General features: G+C 45.6%; 1 protein-coding gene across 9 annotated transcripts in view; it reads right to left on the reverse strand.

The window, feature by feature from the left end:
• KATNAL2 (katanin catalytic subunit A1 like 2) overlaps window positions 1–16512 on the reverse strand; it is a 127636-nt gene that overhangs the window by 25335 nt on the left and 85789 nt on the right. For all 9 annotated transcript variants that reach the window (XM_070050236.1, XM_051851968.2, XM_070050237.1 and 6 more), the window contains 7 exons: window positions 15713–15811; window positions 15429–15506; window positions 12282–12380; window positions 9525–9588; window positions 9274–9392; window positions 4689–4780; window positions 1045–1155 (listed from right to left, as the gene is read on the reverse strand). In XM_070050236.1, coding sequence (XP_069906337.1) covers window positions 1045–1155; window positions 4689–4780; window positions 9274–9392; window positions 9525–9588; window positions 12282–12380; window positions 15429–15506; window positions 15713–15811 — 662 coding nt within the window. The remainder of the gene's footprint in view (window positions 1–1044; window positions 1156–4688; window positions 4781–9273; window positions 9393–9524; window positions 9589–12281; window positions 12381–15428; window positions 15507–15712; window positions 15812–16512) is intronic.

Consider the following 16512-nt stretch of genomic DNA (forward strand, 5'->3'; position numbering starts at 1 on the left):
AACTTAGTCTAGTCCCAGTTGCTCCCCACATCTTACTTTGTCTTTAGCTGCTACTGCCTCACCTGTAGCTTCAAAGAAATAATGTGTGTGAGCCTATTCTTAGAACTATCATGAGGTTATAATTACTTTTTAAGGTATCTTCTCCAAGTAGATATTGCTTTTCCCTGGTCAATATCTCTTATTTCCCAATTCACTTCTAGAATTGTCTGTGAACTGCTCTGGGACTGTTTGAATACAACACTCTGGGAGTAGATTATATTTTCAAGTAGAGACTATTTAGCTCCATATTTGCTGTGCAACATTAAAAATTTTGTTCCCTCCTAACTTAAAAAAGTTTAATTTTAAGACTGACAAAATCCAAACATATTATTTCTGGAATATTTTTTGTATTCCAGATAGGTTACAGCATTTCATAGTTCTATACCAAAGCCCTACTTAATTCACACATAGCATATGTGTCCCTCTGCATCCTTAGTAGACTGGGTTCATGAGCCCTGAGGATCCTGAAATTTGAGGATGCACAAATCCCTTATATAAAAAATGGTGTAACATTTGCAGATAACCTAAATATCCCCTCCCACACATTTTAAATCATCTCTATAACTTATAAAACCCTATACAATATAAGTACTATTTAGGGAGCTGTTACATTTTTGGGGGAAGAATAAGAAAAAAAAAAAAGCCTGTCCATGTCCAGTACAGATACAATTCTTTTTCTCAATGTTTTTGAAACAAGGTTGGTTGAATCTGCAGGTGCAGAACCAGCGGATACAGAGAACAAACTACATATAATTTGGCCTTAAATTCAAAATATCTACTTTAAGTATTGTCAGTGGGGGCCGCGGGCTGTTCTGTCTACTAGGGCAGGTCCTTTCACGGTATAAAGAACAAGAATCGGGCCCCTGAAGAGTAAAGCCTCCCAGTGTGTCCCACGGGGCTGAGGCCACACAACGAGGCCATGCCCCAGGTGCTGAATCTAAAACCTGTACCTGCTCTTAGTGGCTCACAGGAATGCATCCAAAACGTACTCTCTTGGTCTCTTACCATGGCAGGTTAGAAGCTGCTAAGACAAACACAAGATCCTCCGAGCGCGCCAGCCCATCCATCTGCACCAGTAACTCTGTCTTCATCCGAAGGCTTCCCTCGTGTTCTCCCCTGCACAGAGACAAGGAGGCGTTGTCCTGCCACGGGGCAGAGCCGTCACCCTCACAACAGCAGTGGCACGCACGGTCACCACCAAGGGACTGCACAGCGGCTTCTGCTCAGATAGCCAGCGGAGCCTCTCACACCACAGTTAGAGAAAATGAGCCATCTGGGCGCAGCAAACGACTAGAATCATGGCATTGAAAAGAAAGCCCAAGGTTGGCAGTGAACTAGAAAATAAGCTGAAGGGTAAGCACTAGCATCCCACCCGTGGCTGCCGGAAGCATTATTTACCCTCTTAAAAAATGGCATGATCGCACTAATCCCTTTCATTCCACAGCATACATGACTGGACTCTCACACACAGTACTGCATTTAGAATAATTTATAGATGTAAATTGTTCAAGAGAAACGAACCACTACGCTGAATCTATCTCGCGCTCTTCTGATGCAGGACGGGATCATGGCACGGAAACTGTGCCCTCTGCACGGCGGATGAAGGCAGCTTTCGCAGTCACCTCTCCCCCACACCCTCCGGGAGAAAGTGTCTCCCTCCAACCTGCGGCCCTCCTACGACCCTAAGGCAGATCACAGAAGGTCTTCTATCCCCCAGCCCCAGACCCCTGCCTTAGCCAGCCATAAGGAAACGCTCAGACCTACCCGTGTCGTAAGAGCCCCCTCACTGCAGAGGCATCCTGCCCCTACCTGGGCAGAAGGAACACTGGGCAAACAGATGGGCCTGGCTGGGCTGCCCCATGCAGTCTGTCACATCTCAGCATGGCTGTCCATGCTTCAACCATGCCAGTGCAGCAAGGCCTCCATAAAAATGCCAAAGGTACAAGAGTGGGATGTGACACTGTGTCTAGACAGAGAGTCGGAGCACATGGAATGAGAGGGCTGCCAGCTGGCGTCCGCCACAGTCTCCGGCTGGCCAGTGGGGGAGAGCCCTGCTCACCAGTGTCATCCTTGTTGGGAGAGCCCAGGTGAAGCCAAGGCTGAGTTTGTGGCTCCCCCTTCTTCCCTGACTCCCTCTTCCTAATGGAGAAATTGAACATCAGTCCATGGCTATGATTTTTTTTTAAGATTTTTATTTATTTTTAAAATTTTTATTTATTTGAAAGGCAAAATTACAGAGAGGCAGAGAGAGAGAGAGAGAGAGAGAGAGGGAGAGGGAGAGGGAGAGGGAGAGGGAGAGGGAGAGGGAGAGGGAGAGGGAGAGGGAGAGGGAGAGGGAGAGGGAGAGGGAGAGGAAGAGGGAGAGAGGTCTTCCATCTGCTGGTTCATACCCCAGATGGCCACAATGGCCACAGCTGCGCCAATTGGAAGCCAGGAGCCAGGAGCCTCCTCCAGGCCCTCCATTGCCCTCCACTGCCCTCTACTGCCCTCCCAGGCCACAGCAGAGAGCTGGATCGGAAGTGCAGCAGCCAGGACTCAAACCCATAGCCCATATGGGATGGGCTCAAACTCAAACTCAAAGCCCATATGGGATGCCAGCACTGCAGGCGGCAGCTTTACCTGCTATGCCACAGCGCCAGCCCCATGGCTATGATTCTTTTAACATAAACACAATCTAAGAAGTGTCCAGCACACCTGCTCTTATCCCCAGACCCTGAAAGACTAGTCAGAGAGTATTCAAGCTCCAGACAAGAAAACTGAAATTCAAGGCAAAACCTGGAGCACACTCAAGGATAACAGATGGAGAGTTTTGCAAATTCACCCAACCAAGGCTGTAGGGAACCCCGGGGATGGGGATGAACAAAGCAAATGTGACAACCAGCGCACAGGTGGTAGGGCAAGGCCGGCGGGGGTGCTGTCTTTGCCAAGGGCACGGCTGTGAGGGTGGGCAGGGCTGGTCCCAGCTGGGTCATCTGCTCACAGAGGCTCCAGCCTGCAGCTGGGAAAACACCAACAAAGCCACGGCAAGTGTCCCACTGCAAGCATTGCCGGAAAGCCCTGGGACTCAGGTGAACCTCCATGCTTGCCCTTCCCTCCTGGGAAAAGGTTCCCAAACAGTAAAATTTCCTAATGACACTCTAGTGACACAGCACTTCCAACAATTTTGCTTTTTATAGCTATTAGTTCTGCCTGGAGGAGAGGCCATTAAAGGTCATTAATAAACATGGCTGTGCTGAGATTGCCCTCTGAGCTGTTTTTTTTTTTTTTCAAGCCAGCAGCACCAGCTTTAGAGACAAATTTCAAAGAAAAATACCTTGGATCAAGATAGGAAGCTGGGGGCTGGTGAAGTGGTGCAGCGGGTTAAGCCGCTGCTTGCAGTGCTGGCATCCCATATGGGCACTAGTTCGAGTCCCGGCTGCTCCTCTTCTGATCCAGCTCTCTGCTATGGCCTGGGAAAGCAGTTGAAGATGGCCCAAGTCCTTGGGCCCCTGAACCCGCATGGGAGACCAGGAAGAAGCGCCTGGCTCCTGGCTTCGGATCAGTACAGCTCCGGCTGTTGCGGCCATTTGGGGAGTGAACCAGCAGAGGGAAGACCTCTCTCTCTGTCTCTGCCTCTCCTTCTCTCTCTGTGTAACTCTGACTTTCAAATAAATAAATAAATAAATCTTAAAAAAAAAAGACAGCCATTTAAAAAAAAAACAATAAAAACAACACGAGTCCAACCATCGTGGTCATCTAGGGAGTGAACCAGTGGATGGAAGCTCTCTCTCTCTCTCTCACTCTGTATCTCTGCCTTTTAAATAAATAAATAAATCTTTTTTTTAAATCAACACAACAGGGCCAGCATTGTGTCACAGCAGACCAGGGAACACTGATTCTGACCCAGCTCCCTGCAAATAGCTTTGGAAAAGCGGCAGAAGATAGCCTAAGAGTTTGGTCCTCTGTCACCCACACGAGATGAAGTTCCTGGCTTCAGCCTGGCCCAGCGCTCTCTCTGTCTCTGTCTCTCAAATAAACAAATCTTAAACACACACACACACACACACACACACACGTGCGCGTGCGCTTCAGCCTTTCCCAAGCCCAAACAGAAGCTCATCACAGTCTGAGAAGTGTTCCTTCCGGCTGGGGACATCAGTGCACACTTAATCTTTAGAGATCACACAGGTGACATATTTAAGATCAGGCACGCTGTGCCGCAACCTGATGTCACTGAGAAGTGGTAGCTTCCAGGGCAAGGTTGGCCTTGGGGGAGTGGAACGTGGGCGTGATCTTTGCCCTGCCTAAGTGGGCAATCCCCACGGCCCAGGGCAGCCCCTCTGGCTCCAGGGCAGGTGGTCATGGATGGCTATTTTGAGCCAGCAGGATGGGTAAGGCAGCCTGGGACCCTGGGGCTGGGTGATTTTCGGACCTGAAAACCACTCTGTGGGGAAGGGGGGAAGGAGGATGACACATCCTCCGGTTATAAAAAGTACTTCAATCAGCTCTTCAGTTAACAGGATCTGATTTAAAGACCTTTCCACATGTCTGCAGAAAATCTGTGGGCTTATTAATCGGCTCATTCTGCTGGTAAACGTCAATGAGCTTCCGACCATCAAACACACGCAGAAGTGGGGAGAAATGACGACCAAACCCCCCCTGGCCATTACCCGGGAGCCATGCCTCTCTGGCTCATCACCGACTCCAGCTCGTCCAGGAAGATCGTGGAGGGGGCGTGATAGCGGGCAAGTTCAAACAGCACCTGGGTGAAGAAAAAGCAAGTGCAGGTTCAATTTCATACACTCAAAGTCCTCAGATGCCCTCAGAGATTAAAAGCTTAGAATGAGTGTAATAATAAGCATTTATGCTACAATCGGTTTTTTACAATAACTTTATAATCCTTACCATTATTTCTCCCTGCCACCACCCCACGAAGTTGGATGGTCCAATTACTTCCATTTATCACTTGATAAAAATCACACTGAGAGAACAGGTGCTTAGTTCAAAGCTACTAATCAGGCATGGGAGAGCTTAAGATACAACTCAGTTCCCAAACTTAGCCCCTGGGATACCCTGCCAATCACATGTTCCACGTGGACACAAAGGCCTGGGAATAGCTTTCATCCCTTGATGATTTCCCCCTTAACATCTGGAACGATGGCAGGGTTATTCTCAGAAGGAAGAACTACAAGAAAGGCGGGGCTCCAGGCAGGGGGAACAAGACTGAAGCCTGAAGCCTGAAGAAATTTGCCAATTTCTGCTTCCCAAACTGCTTTCTGGAGACCCTGTGCCACCTCAATACTGCTGTGCACTTAGCTCAGGTACTTGAAGGCAATTCTTGATTGAGTAAGATGTTCTATTCCAGAATAAAATATTATAGACTGAGCAAGAACAGGAAAGTAACCAGCAAAAGAACAGACATATAAAAGCAAAATAAAGAACCCTGAAGGGAGATGTGGTGGTGATGAAAAGAATATAAAAACCGAAACCTTTTTTTTTTTTAACCTTCAAACTGATCTCTTGAGCATCATATACAACTCTTCATGGCTTGAGCAGAGAAAGTGGCTGCGATGCAGAAAAGAAACAAGGTTCTTTAATAGGTGCGGGGGATTTACTCTCCATGTTACTCGGCACTAGCAAAGTATTACCAAGAGGGGAAGGCTCAGACAAAAAAGCCAGATTGTGGCTGTCACTCGTAGTGGCAGGTTATACCTTGCAGGTGTCTCTGTCACCAAAATGGGAAATTCCTCATGCATGCAAGCTCCCGTGCCAGCTTGCTCTTTTCACAGAATCCTGCTTCATTGGAATAATGGACTGGGTCTAACGAACTGAGGGAACAATGACAGTGCACAGTGCACGGACACTCATCACAAACGCCTTTTAAATTCAACGGAGAGCAACTATTTAGAAGCAAGTAACGTTTCTTCCTTGTCACAAAAAGAAAAGCCCAAACATCTGCCATACTAATGGTGATTACAACAGCAGCCATCTACCCAACAAAAAATAGAGCGCTAGAGCTCTCTCGCAGAGCCACACTCATTGTTTAGGTGCTCACTTGGCAGCAGAGAGACCAAGAGCCTCTACTAGACCAAAGATTCAGTTGGAAGGCAGACCGTATTTGGAGCCTAGGTCTCCCACGCCACTGCTCTCTCCATTCTTAGACAATAAATAGAACCCCGGGTAAGTGCTTCTGGAAGCATTAGACTAAAATTTTCAGAGGTACATGGAGGACGGTAAATCATACAGTTGGGGGGCGTTCAGAAATGTAAGGATCAACAGGTGTATGCATTTGCTAAAAAGACCACTCAACTGTTCAAGAGCGCTCAACTCCTAAGAGACACGAACATTAGGAGGGGAGGCAGGAACATAAGCCAAAGTTTCCCTATAAATAACTCTCTAATTGGAACGGAAAGAGAAACAAATGGTAGAAAAAGCTTCTCTGAGTCACGGGATGGCCCTGAAGGGCTTTCTTCCTCTGGAAGCTTCTTGGGGAGGAGCCCGACATCACGCGTAAGATTTTCCAGGTAGCGACCTTTCCAAGAGCTCAGAAAATATGGAGAAAATAATTTCTGAAGGGAAATGGGACAAGATCCTTCAAAGTTAGCAGAGGTTGGGTGTTTTCCTTGAATGATTTTTCTAAATCTCCATTCCTAAAAATGCATTTCACAGGAAAAAAGAAACACGCATATCTCCTAAGGGTATAAAAACAAGCTCAAGTTCATTCCGAATCAAAGAAATGTACACGCAACCACCGAAATTTGCTTTTCACCAGTAGACTGGCAAAGATTTTTTTTTAAGTTTTGGTTACTACACAGGCAGAGTTAGACAGTGAGAGAGAGAGAAAGGTCTTCCTTTTTCCGTTGGTTCACCCCCCAAATGGCCGCTACGGCCGGCGCTCTGTGCCTATCCAAAGCCAGGAGCCAGTTGCTTCCTCCTGGTCTCCCATGCGGGTGCAGGGCCCAAGCACCTGGGCCATCCTCCACTGCCTTCCCAGGCCACAGCAGAGAGCTGGACTGGAAGAGGAGCAACCGGGACAGAATCCAGCACCCCGACTGGCACTAGATCCTGGGGTGCCGGTGCCGCAGGCGGAGGATTAGCCAAGTGAGCCATGGTGCTGGCCAGCTTTGAGTTTTTTTTTTTAAAGAATTCTTGTTGGCTGACATTTAGTTCATTGAAATCCAGCTAACTAGAATCACATGGAAACCACAAATGTAGCAGCAGCTAAATTCATGCCTCACTTTTGGACCTGGCACTGAGTCAGACCAAAGACAAAGAACAAAAACATAGATGGCATCAATGAATACTCCCACAAGTTAGAAGCTTGAAGAGGTGATAAGAGTCTATAAAAAAATATGTGCTTGAAACAATTTGAGAAAAATATCAAAGTAATAAATGACTGGTTAGGTGAACCAATTCTTTAAAAATATTCTATTACAACTTCCAAATAGGCCATAATCATTAGGAAATGAGTCATCCAAAGGAATGTAACTTCAGGATAATATTGTAATTTATTTTAAAAATAGATAGTATTTTATATTTACTTAGTATTACTTATCATGCTACAGACTGATGACGGCATTTCTCACAAGGATCCATTTCATTGTGAGTCATAAATCATACACGGGTGTTCTCTTAACTATATAGTGAAATTTTATAATGTGGATTATACCATGAAGACTATGAATAAGTTACTGTGAAGACAGAAACAAGTTCGTAAGGAAGGCAGGGCATGGGTGCTGTGGAGGAAAAGTTGCTCAGAGGATCAGAAAGAATAATTAAGTTTTAAGTTTCCTTATTCTTCCTTAGAGTAGCTGGTAGAGGGAGGTGCACAGAGTAATCGCCTTTCAATAAATGTTAACTGGATAGACTGCACATGCTGACTAATGAGCGCTTCTTCAATGATGAAAAACAATAGGTTACTTCAGAGACAGACTTTTCCCAGTTTCTATTCCTAAGCTACACGAATCGAAAATGGGCTGTTGGTCTAATTCCCAAAGGAAGGGAGAAGTATGTCTTGCTGATGGAGGCATCATTAATACCCACAAGTTATAGTTAATCCCTTTGCCAAGCTTTTGGGAATCAAGATCATATGTTTTTAAGCCAATTGGAAGAAGATCCCAGTTAAAAATAAGAGGGGGAATAAGAGAGGAGGAGGTAGTCTATAACTGTAAGGCAGTATAGTTCTGCATACAGTCCTACAGACTTACTTATAGGGTACAGCCTAAGAACTTGTCAAGGGACTCCAAACCCATAAAAATTGGTGGTAAAAATGCCAACTGTTAAAATGGTCATATTAAATGTTAAAGTCAACATATAGATAGGTTTAAGTATAAAAGTGATCATATAAATAACATCAAGTGCCTGGTAATAATAACAGAATTAAAAAGGAAGGAAAGTCCAATATGGGAAACAGTCCACACAGCAGACTCCTAGAATGATATTTGCTGTAAATAACACTCTGACCTCAGAATCAATCCTTAAGGCTTCCTGGTCTGGCTGAAAGGCCTGTGAGAGCATTTCAGGCATGGAAATCCAGGACCCTTGGCAAAAAAAAAAAAAAAAAAAAAAAAAAAAAAAAAAAAAATCCTACACAGAGGATCTCTGTGAGACCTCAGTGGAAAGAAAGGGCCATCAGAGAAGGATGCACTCTTCTCTGAAGGGAGGCGAGAACATCCACTTTGCTTATGGCCATGTCCAAATACTGATGGAGTCTATGGTTACACAAGGCTTCCATAGCCTTGACAGCCCATGGAAAGAGCCTTGGGTGATCACTGACATCATAAATAAGAGTGTTAATTGTTAAAGGAACAACAGAAACCACTGCACACTTACTCCTCATGTAGGACCTCTGTCCCTAATGAGTTGTACTATGAGAATCAACTGCAAATTTTGTTCCCAAAATGTACTCTATATGTTGTGTGTGTGCATGGGTGCAAGCTGTTAAAGTCTATGCTTAACACAGACACAAAGTCAAACTAAAAATGAACCATAATGAAGAAGGGGATGGGAGAGGAAGATGGAGAGGAAGGTGTGATGGGAGTTTGGGGGAGAGGAGGATGGGTATGGGGGAAAGAACCACTGTATCCCTAAAGTTGTATATATGAAAAAATGCATTCATTAAATAAAAACTTTAAAAAAATCCAGAATACAATCTAACACAAACATCACTTAAAAGCAAATCAGCTCCGGTGTCATTTGTAGCCCCGTTCTCTGCTAGACCTCATTTTTAAAAACACCGAAATTAAGAATTCCTACCCGAACGAGTTTTTCTGAATCCCCTCTCCACTTGCTGACGATGGTAGACGCGGAGATGTTAAAGAAGGTGGTTTTGCATTCAGTGGCCACGGCTTTGGCCAGCAGAGTCTTCCCTGTACCTGGAGATACACGTGGATAAGACATCGGCCTTCCGCTCAAAGCCGGAAGTCGCCTCACACTGCGGACGGAAGTGGTCCTCCACTCTCATTTGCCCCAGGCCTTAAATGGACCATGCGCTTGATCGTGTTTACCTGGCGGGCCGTAAAGCAGTAGTCCTTTCCAGGGAGAAAGAATCCCGGTAAACAGCTGTGGATACTGTGGGAACAAGGAACCACGATGAGGCTGGACACGGTATGTCAGCTGTGCACCCTTAGCGAAAGCAACAACACTAGAGTGAAAAGGGCACCCCTCTAAGATTCAAGGCTGCGTCTGTGTATGTCTCATGGCTCCCAATTTGATTTTCACACTTGGTGAAAATGCCTGGCAATTTTTGTAACTTCCTAAAAGAATAATTTTCTTAAAAGTGTAGGCACTTTTCCTGTCCATTACAATGGTTATTTCTGACACGCATCATTTCCCCCCAGAGTCCTGCATATGGAACATCTGGCAATCTTTTGAATGATGTAAAGCAGGTAAAAACTTTAAGATAAGCACTGCAGGGGCAGGTGTTTGGTGCCAGTGGTTGAGTCAGCACTTGGAACACCTGTATTTCACATCTGGGTGCCTGTTCGAGTCCCAGCTCTGCTTGCTATTCCAGCTCCCTGCTAGTGCACCCTGGGAGGCAGCAGGTGGAGGCTCAAGTACTTGAGACCTTGCTACTCAAATGGGAACCTCAGATTGGGTTCTGGCCTCCTGGCTTTGGCCTGGCCCATCCCTGGCTGTGTTGAGGGCATTGGGGGAGTGAACAAGCAAATGAAAGGTCTCTCTCTCTCTCTCTCTCTCTCTTTCCCCCTCTCTCCCTCTCCCTCTCCCTCTCCCTCTCCCTCCTTCTCTCCCCCTTTAGAATAATAAAAAACTTTTGAAATTTTTAGAAGAGAAATATTGGAACCAACAAATAAGTGTATGTAAGCAGAGTACAAAGCTATGCTGAAGCCTGTCTCAGAAGCCGGGAACATGCAGTGGCAAATGCATGAGACGCTAGACTCCAAAGAACATGCCCACACTTTGGTGAGTCTCTCAAAGTCGTTCGAATTCAAACAAGCTAGTGGGGTGGGCAGGGTTGGTGGAGAGAAGAGGGGCAGAATAATTCATAGTAAAATCATAACTAGCTATTGCTTTCTTGCTGATGCCAATCAAGTACACCATCATCTATAGAGTATGTAATACTACAGCGACAACACATCCAGAGTTGTACTATCCATTCAGAGAGTTTGCTGCTGTAGTTCTGCTTATAGAAAAAGGTGAGTCATGGCCGGCGCCGTGGCTCAATAGACTAATCCTCCAGTTGGGGCACCAGATTCTGTCCTGGTTGCCCCTCTTCCAGTCCAGCTCTCTGCTGTGGCCCGGGAGTGCAGTGGAGGATGGCCCAAGTCCTTGGGCCCTGCACCCACATGGGAGACCAGGAGAAGCACCTGGCTCCTGGCTTCAGATCAGCACAGTGCGCCGGCCCCAGCGCGCCTGCCGCAGCAGCCATTGGAGGATGAACCAACGGTAAAGGAAGACCTTTCTCCCTGTCTCTCTCTGTGTCCACTCTGCCTGTCTAAAAAAAATTTTTTTAAAAAAGAAAAAGGTGAGTCAGTAAGCGTCTATTCATTCTTAACACCAATAATTTCTTATCTCCATGTCTGAACACAGGAAGCCAGAGGTGGGAAATATGATCAAAATCTAGTGATATTTGCATCCTTAGAACAAAATTGTCCCCAAATCAGGGGCTGCATGGGCTCAGTGATGAGAATAAATACTTTATTCAATAAAATAAACTTGTAATTCTGGCTGCAGGAGATTATGTAAAATGGCCACAAGTTGCTAATAGCTCCTTCTTTTAAGAGGTAGAGTCTCTGGGCCCACTTGAATCTGGGCCCAGCTTTACAGCTTCAGCCAATTCTGGCAAATATAAGGAGCAATTTGAAAATATAAGTCTGGCAAGTACAAGAACTATAAGAAAGGCACATGCAAAATGTTCGTGACTTCGGACTTTCTTGTCCCTGAGAACCCTCTGTGATCAGACTGGGCATGTCTGCTAAAGGATGAGAGGCCACATGGAGGAAGATCTCAGCTGCCCTGGGTCTTTCAACTTTTCCAGCCACTCTGGCTGATGCTCCAGATGTGAGATTGAGTCTGGCTAATAACATCATTTGGAAAAGAGATGAACCAGCCCAGCTGAGCTCAGCCCAAAGTGTCTACCCACAGAATTATAGAAGAATAGATGGTTGTTGCTCTAAGGCACTAAGTTGTAGGGTGGTGTGTTACACTGCAAAAGCTAACTGATACACTAACCTTCTTATTACCACAGTTACAAGCCAAACATGGAGCATAGTGTTTTCTATTTTTCTACCCATTTTGTGAACCACACAGAGACTTGTCAAGAATAAGTCATGAGCATAACAGGCTGGCTGGGCTTCTCCCTGCCCTGGAAGGAGCTGTCTGATCTTCACAACCAGCCAAAAGAAAAGCCCCCCATAACACTGGGGGTGGGGGTGAGGGAAGGATATATGAAAACAAAGTAAAATGGCTCTGTCCAAGGGGAAGTATTTCTACTATAATAAGTATGTTTGTAGGGAGGCAGGCTAATTGAGGCAATCTATAGCAGCTGACAATTCATATATACAACAGACTTTTAGATCTTAAATTATCACTTAGAGCAAACACCTGCCTTGAACTAATATGTAATCCAATTTTAAATCGACTATCTGGATGCTCCAGTGTTCACAATGTGTTGTGACACAGGCAACAAGTTGATTTGTAGACAGAAATTCATCCTGCCCTTCCCTTCCTGCTGGGTGCGTGACATACAGCTTGTCCAATGGATAATGAACAGAAACAACCCCCAAGAGGCTGCCCATCCTCACCCGTATAGGATATACAACAGCTTCTTTGACTAACTGCTTCGCTGCATCCAGTCCAATAATGTCATTCCACTTTATGTTTGGATTATGGAGATAAATGTCCTGCAATGCACATTTGATCATTTTGTTAAAACTAATGTTTCCCTCTGTAGCTGTAATAATAAACACAGGAGCAAAGAATGCTTGACTTACAATAGAACATAAAGTGATGGTGAGAAAAAATTTTTCATATTAGACATATGTATGTATGTATATAGTGTATACAGGTGTATATGTATTTTATAATTTGTATATATATATATAGTAATTTAGGGTTAGTTCACCAAAGGGATTGCATGAAAATATTCAGTGATTTTCCCTGAAGAAGATATTGATGATATGATATGGTGCTTTTAGAGGGGGAAAATCTGCTAACAATGGACTCTACCTGTCTTCATTCAATAGCCAACCATGCTGATTTATGGCCATAATCACAGAAGCTACCGAATATGCCTTCAAATTACACTAGCTTTGACTGGGAAGCACAGTTGCTAGCAGGCCCAGGCCTCTCTCCTGCTCCTTGATCTTGCAAACACTTTCTTAATTTGTTGCATACAGGAAATACTGCTCCTCTGAAACCAATTTCTCTTTGTTCCCTAATGATCGCTCCCCACCTTCAGCAAGAGCAATTTCTCCAACAGAATTCAAGGCAGGGGACGGCCAAGCCCAAGCGCCTTTTTATCCTCATAGAGGAGAGCCCTGTAGCAACCATCTAGGGTAATCAATTAAGGTAGCTTTTACTGATAACTAATTTACAGATTCCAAACTTCAATTTCACCAGACAGCTCAGATCTCTCACTCAGGGGCCTTTCTCCGCAGGAGCTATTTTGGGCAAACAATATCTGGAATGTTACATCAAAAAAAAAAAAAAAATGCTCTTTCCAAAGTCATTCTGGATGACTACAGAGCAAAGCTGGAAACTACTCTTGTATTTATTTAATTATTTTAATGAGTAGCATATACACATGACTCAAAAATATAAAAGTACATTTTTAAAATGCTGGTGAAAGGTTGGCTCCCCCTCCTGTCCTCCATCTACCCAGTTCCCTCCCCAACAGGAGTTCCAATTCGATTACTGACACTATTTATACAAGTGATTTGAGTTGTGCGAAATACAGATTCCACTCTTGCATGGGATGACAGAGAATTCGGTCTTTCAGAAGTCTTGGGAGAATCCATAGGGTCTTAGAACCTGGGTCTGGGGCCAGCACCATGCCATAGTGGGTAAAGCCACTGCCTGCAGTTCTGGCATCCCATATGGGCATCAGTTTGAGACCTGGCTGCTCCACTTCTGACCCAGCTCTCTACCATGGCCTGGGAAAGCAGTAGAATATGGCCTAAGTCCTTGGACCCCTGCACCTGTGTGGGAGACCTGGAAGAAGCTCCTGGCTCCTGGCTTTGGATTGGCGCAGCTCTGGCCATTGTGGCCATCTGGGGAGTGAACCATCGGATGGAAGACCTCTCTCTCTCTCTCTCTGCCTCTCCTTCTCTCTGTGTAACTCTGATTTCAAATAAATAAATAAATATTTTTTAAAAAAGAACCTGGGTCTACACAGGCCCACCACTTATTCACTTTCTTTTGTTTATTTTGTTTTATTTTGTTTATTTATTCTGAGAGAGAGAGAGAGCAAAAGAGCCCAATCCATGGGCTTACTCCCCAAATTCCTGCAATGGCCAGCCCTGGGAATGCAATCCAGGTCTCCCACATATATGGCAGGAACCCATTACTCCTTATAACAACCCAGAGTTATCAAACAAGACTGCCAGAGCAGGTGGTGAGCTGTCTGTCACTGTAGGCATTCTAGCAGGGGCTGAATGGTTGTCTCCCGAGATACTACAGAATGGATTCCAGATGCAATCATTTCAGACCACGTCCACTCGACGGTTCTGTCCTCGCTAATCATGTGGTCCTTTGGTAAACAAGGCAAGGAGAAAACAGATTTTGTGGAGTCGAAAAAATATTTTGCTCTGCTCTCTTACGCATCCTCATCCCCTCAGCTCCGCTCAGTCCCTCACGGCCTCTCACTGGTCCAAACCCCACACCTGGTGTCTCCATGTTCTCTGCAAGGCTCCCCATCTCCTGCAGGCCACCGTCAGCCCTGGGGTCTGCTCGCAGAGCCTCTCTTAGGACCCTGCCTCTCTCTGCTACTCTCTTTCCCACCACTCTGCTTCTTGCTCGGCTCACCAGAAACGCACACAGGCTGCCTTTTCACATAGGTGCGCCTCTGCCCGGAGGCCTCTCACTCTCCCTTTCTACTTTTTGCCTCTTTCCTGTGTGTCATCTTCCTCCTCCCTGCTTTTAAAGTCACTCTGGTCATGAGACAAGGAACTTGCATGCAAGGGCCGAGTCTCCTTCATGTTCCCGGACCCCAGCGTGCACCTGATCTCAACTGATCTGAGGCAGCCGAGGGGCCCTGAGTTAAGTGGGGCAGCTGTGCATTCTGGGGATCATTCTAAACCTTTCTCTGAGCCTGCCTGAGTTTCAGACTTTAATTAAATACGAGATCATTAGATTAGAAAAGTGCCCTGTAACTCGGGAATCTATTCCATGCCCAAGGAACGTACCCACAGCCACACAGCTAGAAAGAGAAGGATCTGATTCCAGCCCCAGAATCAATACACTTCATCTCCTTTAGATTCTGAGTGCCAGCCTGACAAATCAGTAGTCGGGATGGTAAAATCGTTCCTATGAGTCTTGTTTTTCAAGCAAATGTTCACGTATGAGAGCATCAGACTCCGGATCTATTTGTAGACTTTGTTTTCTTTAAACAAAATAGGCAGTTACACTCCTTCTCTAAGAGGTTTTCTTTCCTTAACTCTTGACTCTGCTAGAAAATGTTTCACCTGTCCCTTCCCTTCTAAGCCTTTTTCTGTTTGGGTTTTCTTGGCCTCTGTAGTGAGATGGTGAGCTTTTTATATTGTGATTTTATGATTCCATAATTTATTTATCATGCATTATTGTGCCTCTGAACAATATGAGTGCCTTTGCAAGTGGGGGCACTTTATAAATAAATGATCATATTTATTGGTATTAATAAAAGAAGCAGCCCACAATGCTCCAGGAGCCCCCATTCGCCTCCGTAAATTTGTGAATTGAGTAGCGGATCTTACCCGGCTCACCACGGCTGCCAGTTCTCGCATCTCGCTGTTCATGCCAATAAATGCGCTGAGAGGCTTCAGCAGCCGTTCCTGAGGGCAAGGGAAAGGCTCACGTTACAACGTGCCTTCCTGGCTCAGGAAGGAAAACGGGGCCTGGACTTCCGGGAGACCCACGGTGGCAGCCTGGTAGGGCCCTTGACTTGAACACAAGGTTTCCCTGGGCTCACAACTGTATTCCTCAAGTCCACCTGGCTGTTGACAGTTCGAGAGATGAGTATTGCCTCTTAGCCACTCACAGAGGGGTCTGGGTTACAGTCGAAGGTGTTCAAGCCATATTCACTGGTGGCTCCTTGGATGGCATCTGAGAGCAGCCCCCGGAAGTCAATGATCTGGCCCTGGAAGGGAGTGATGGTTATTTATGCCCTTGAAACCGGAGAGACACCCTTAGCAGCTCAGCCTCACTCACTCAGGACACACTCAGATACTCTGGTAGGCAGGCAGACTTACAGTTAGGCTTTCTTTTTCATTTTTCTAAAGATTTATTATTTTAAAGGCAGGGTTACAGAGAGAATGGAGAGAAGGAGAGACACAGTGATATCTTCCATCTGCCGGTTCACCCCCCAGATGGCCGCAATGACTGGGAGGGGGCCAGGCTGAAGCCAGGAGCGTCTTCCGGGTCTCCAATGAGGATGCAGGGGCCCAAGGACTTGGGCCATCTTCCAGTGCTCTCTCAGGTCACTAGCAGGGAGCTGGATAGGAAGTGGCACAGCCGGGACTTGGACCAGTGCCCATAAACCCATATGGGATGACGGCACTGTAGACCATGGCTTAACCCACTGCACCGCAGTGCTGGCCCCATAGTTAGGCTTTCAAAAGAACCTGTGCTAACACTGGACAAGGTGATTTACTCTAAAATCTAGAACAAAAAAATTGTAAATAAATCCTTTAAAATGAAATTAATTTGAATAAAATTCTTGAACAGCTTTCCATTTCTAACACATACCATTTGCTTCTTGTTTGACTACTTCCCCTGCATGGTCTCATTCTTTTATTTTTTAAATGTTTATTTATTCTCATGCTTGAAAAGGTAGACACA

Source organism: Oryctolagus cuniculus, chromosome 10 (assembly GCF_964237555.1).
Source record: "Oryctolagus cuniculus chromosome 10, mOryCun1.1, whole genome shotgun sequence".
In the NCBI taxonomy this organism is placed as follows: domain Eukaryota; kingdom Metazoa; phylum Chordata; class Mammalia; order Lagomorpha; family Leporidae; genus Oryctolagus; species Oryctolagus cuniculus.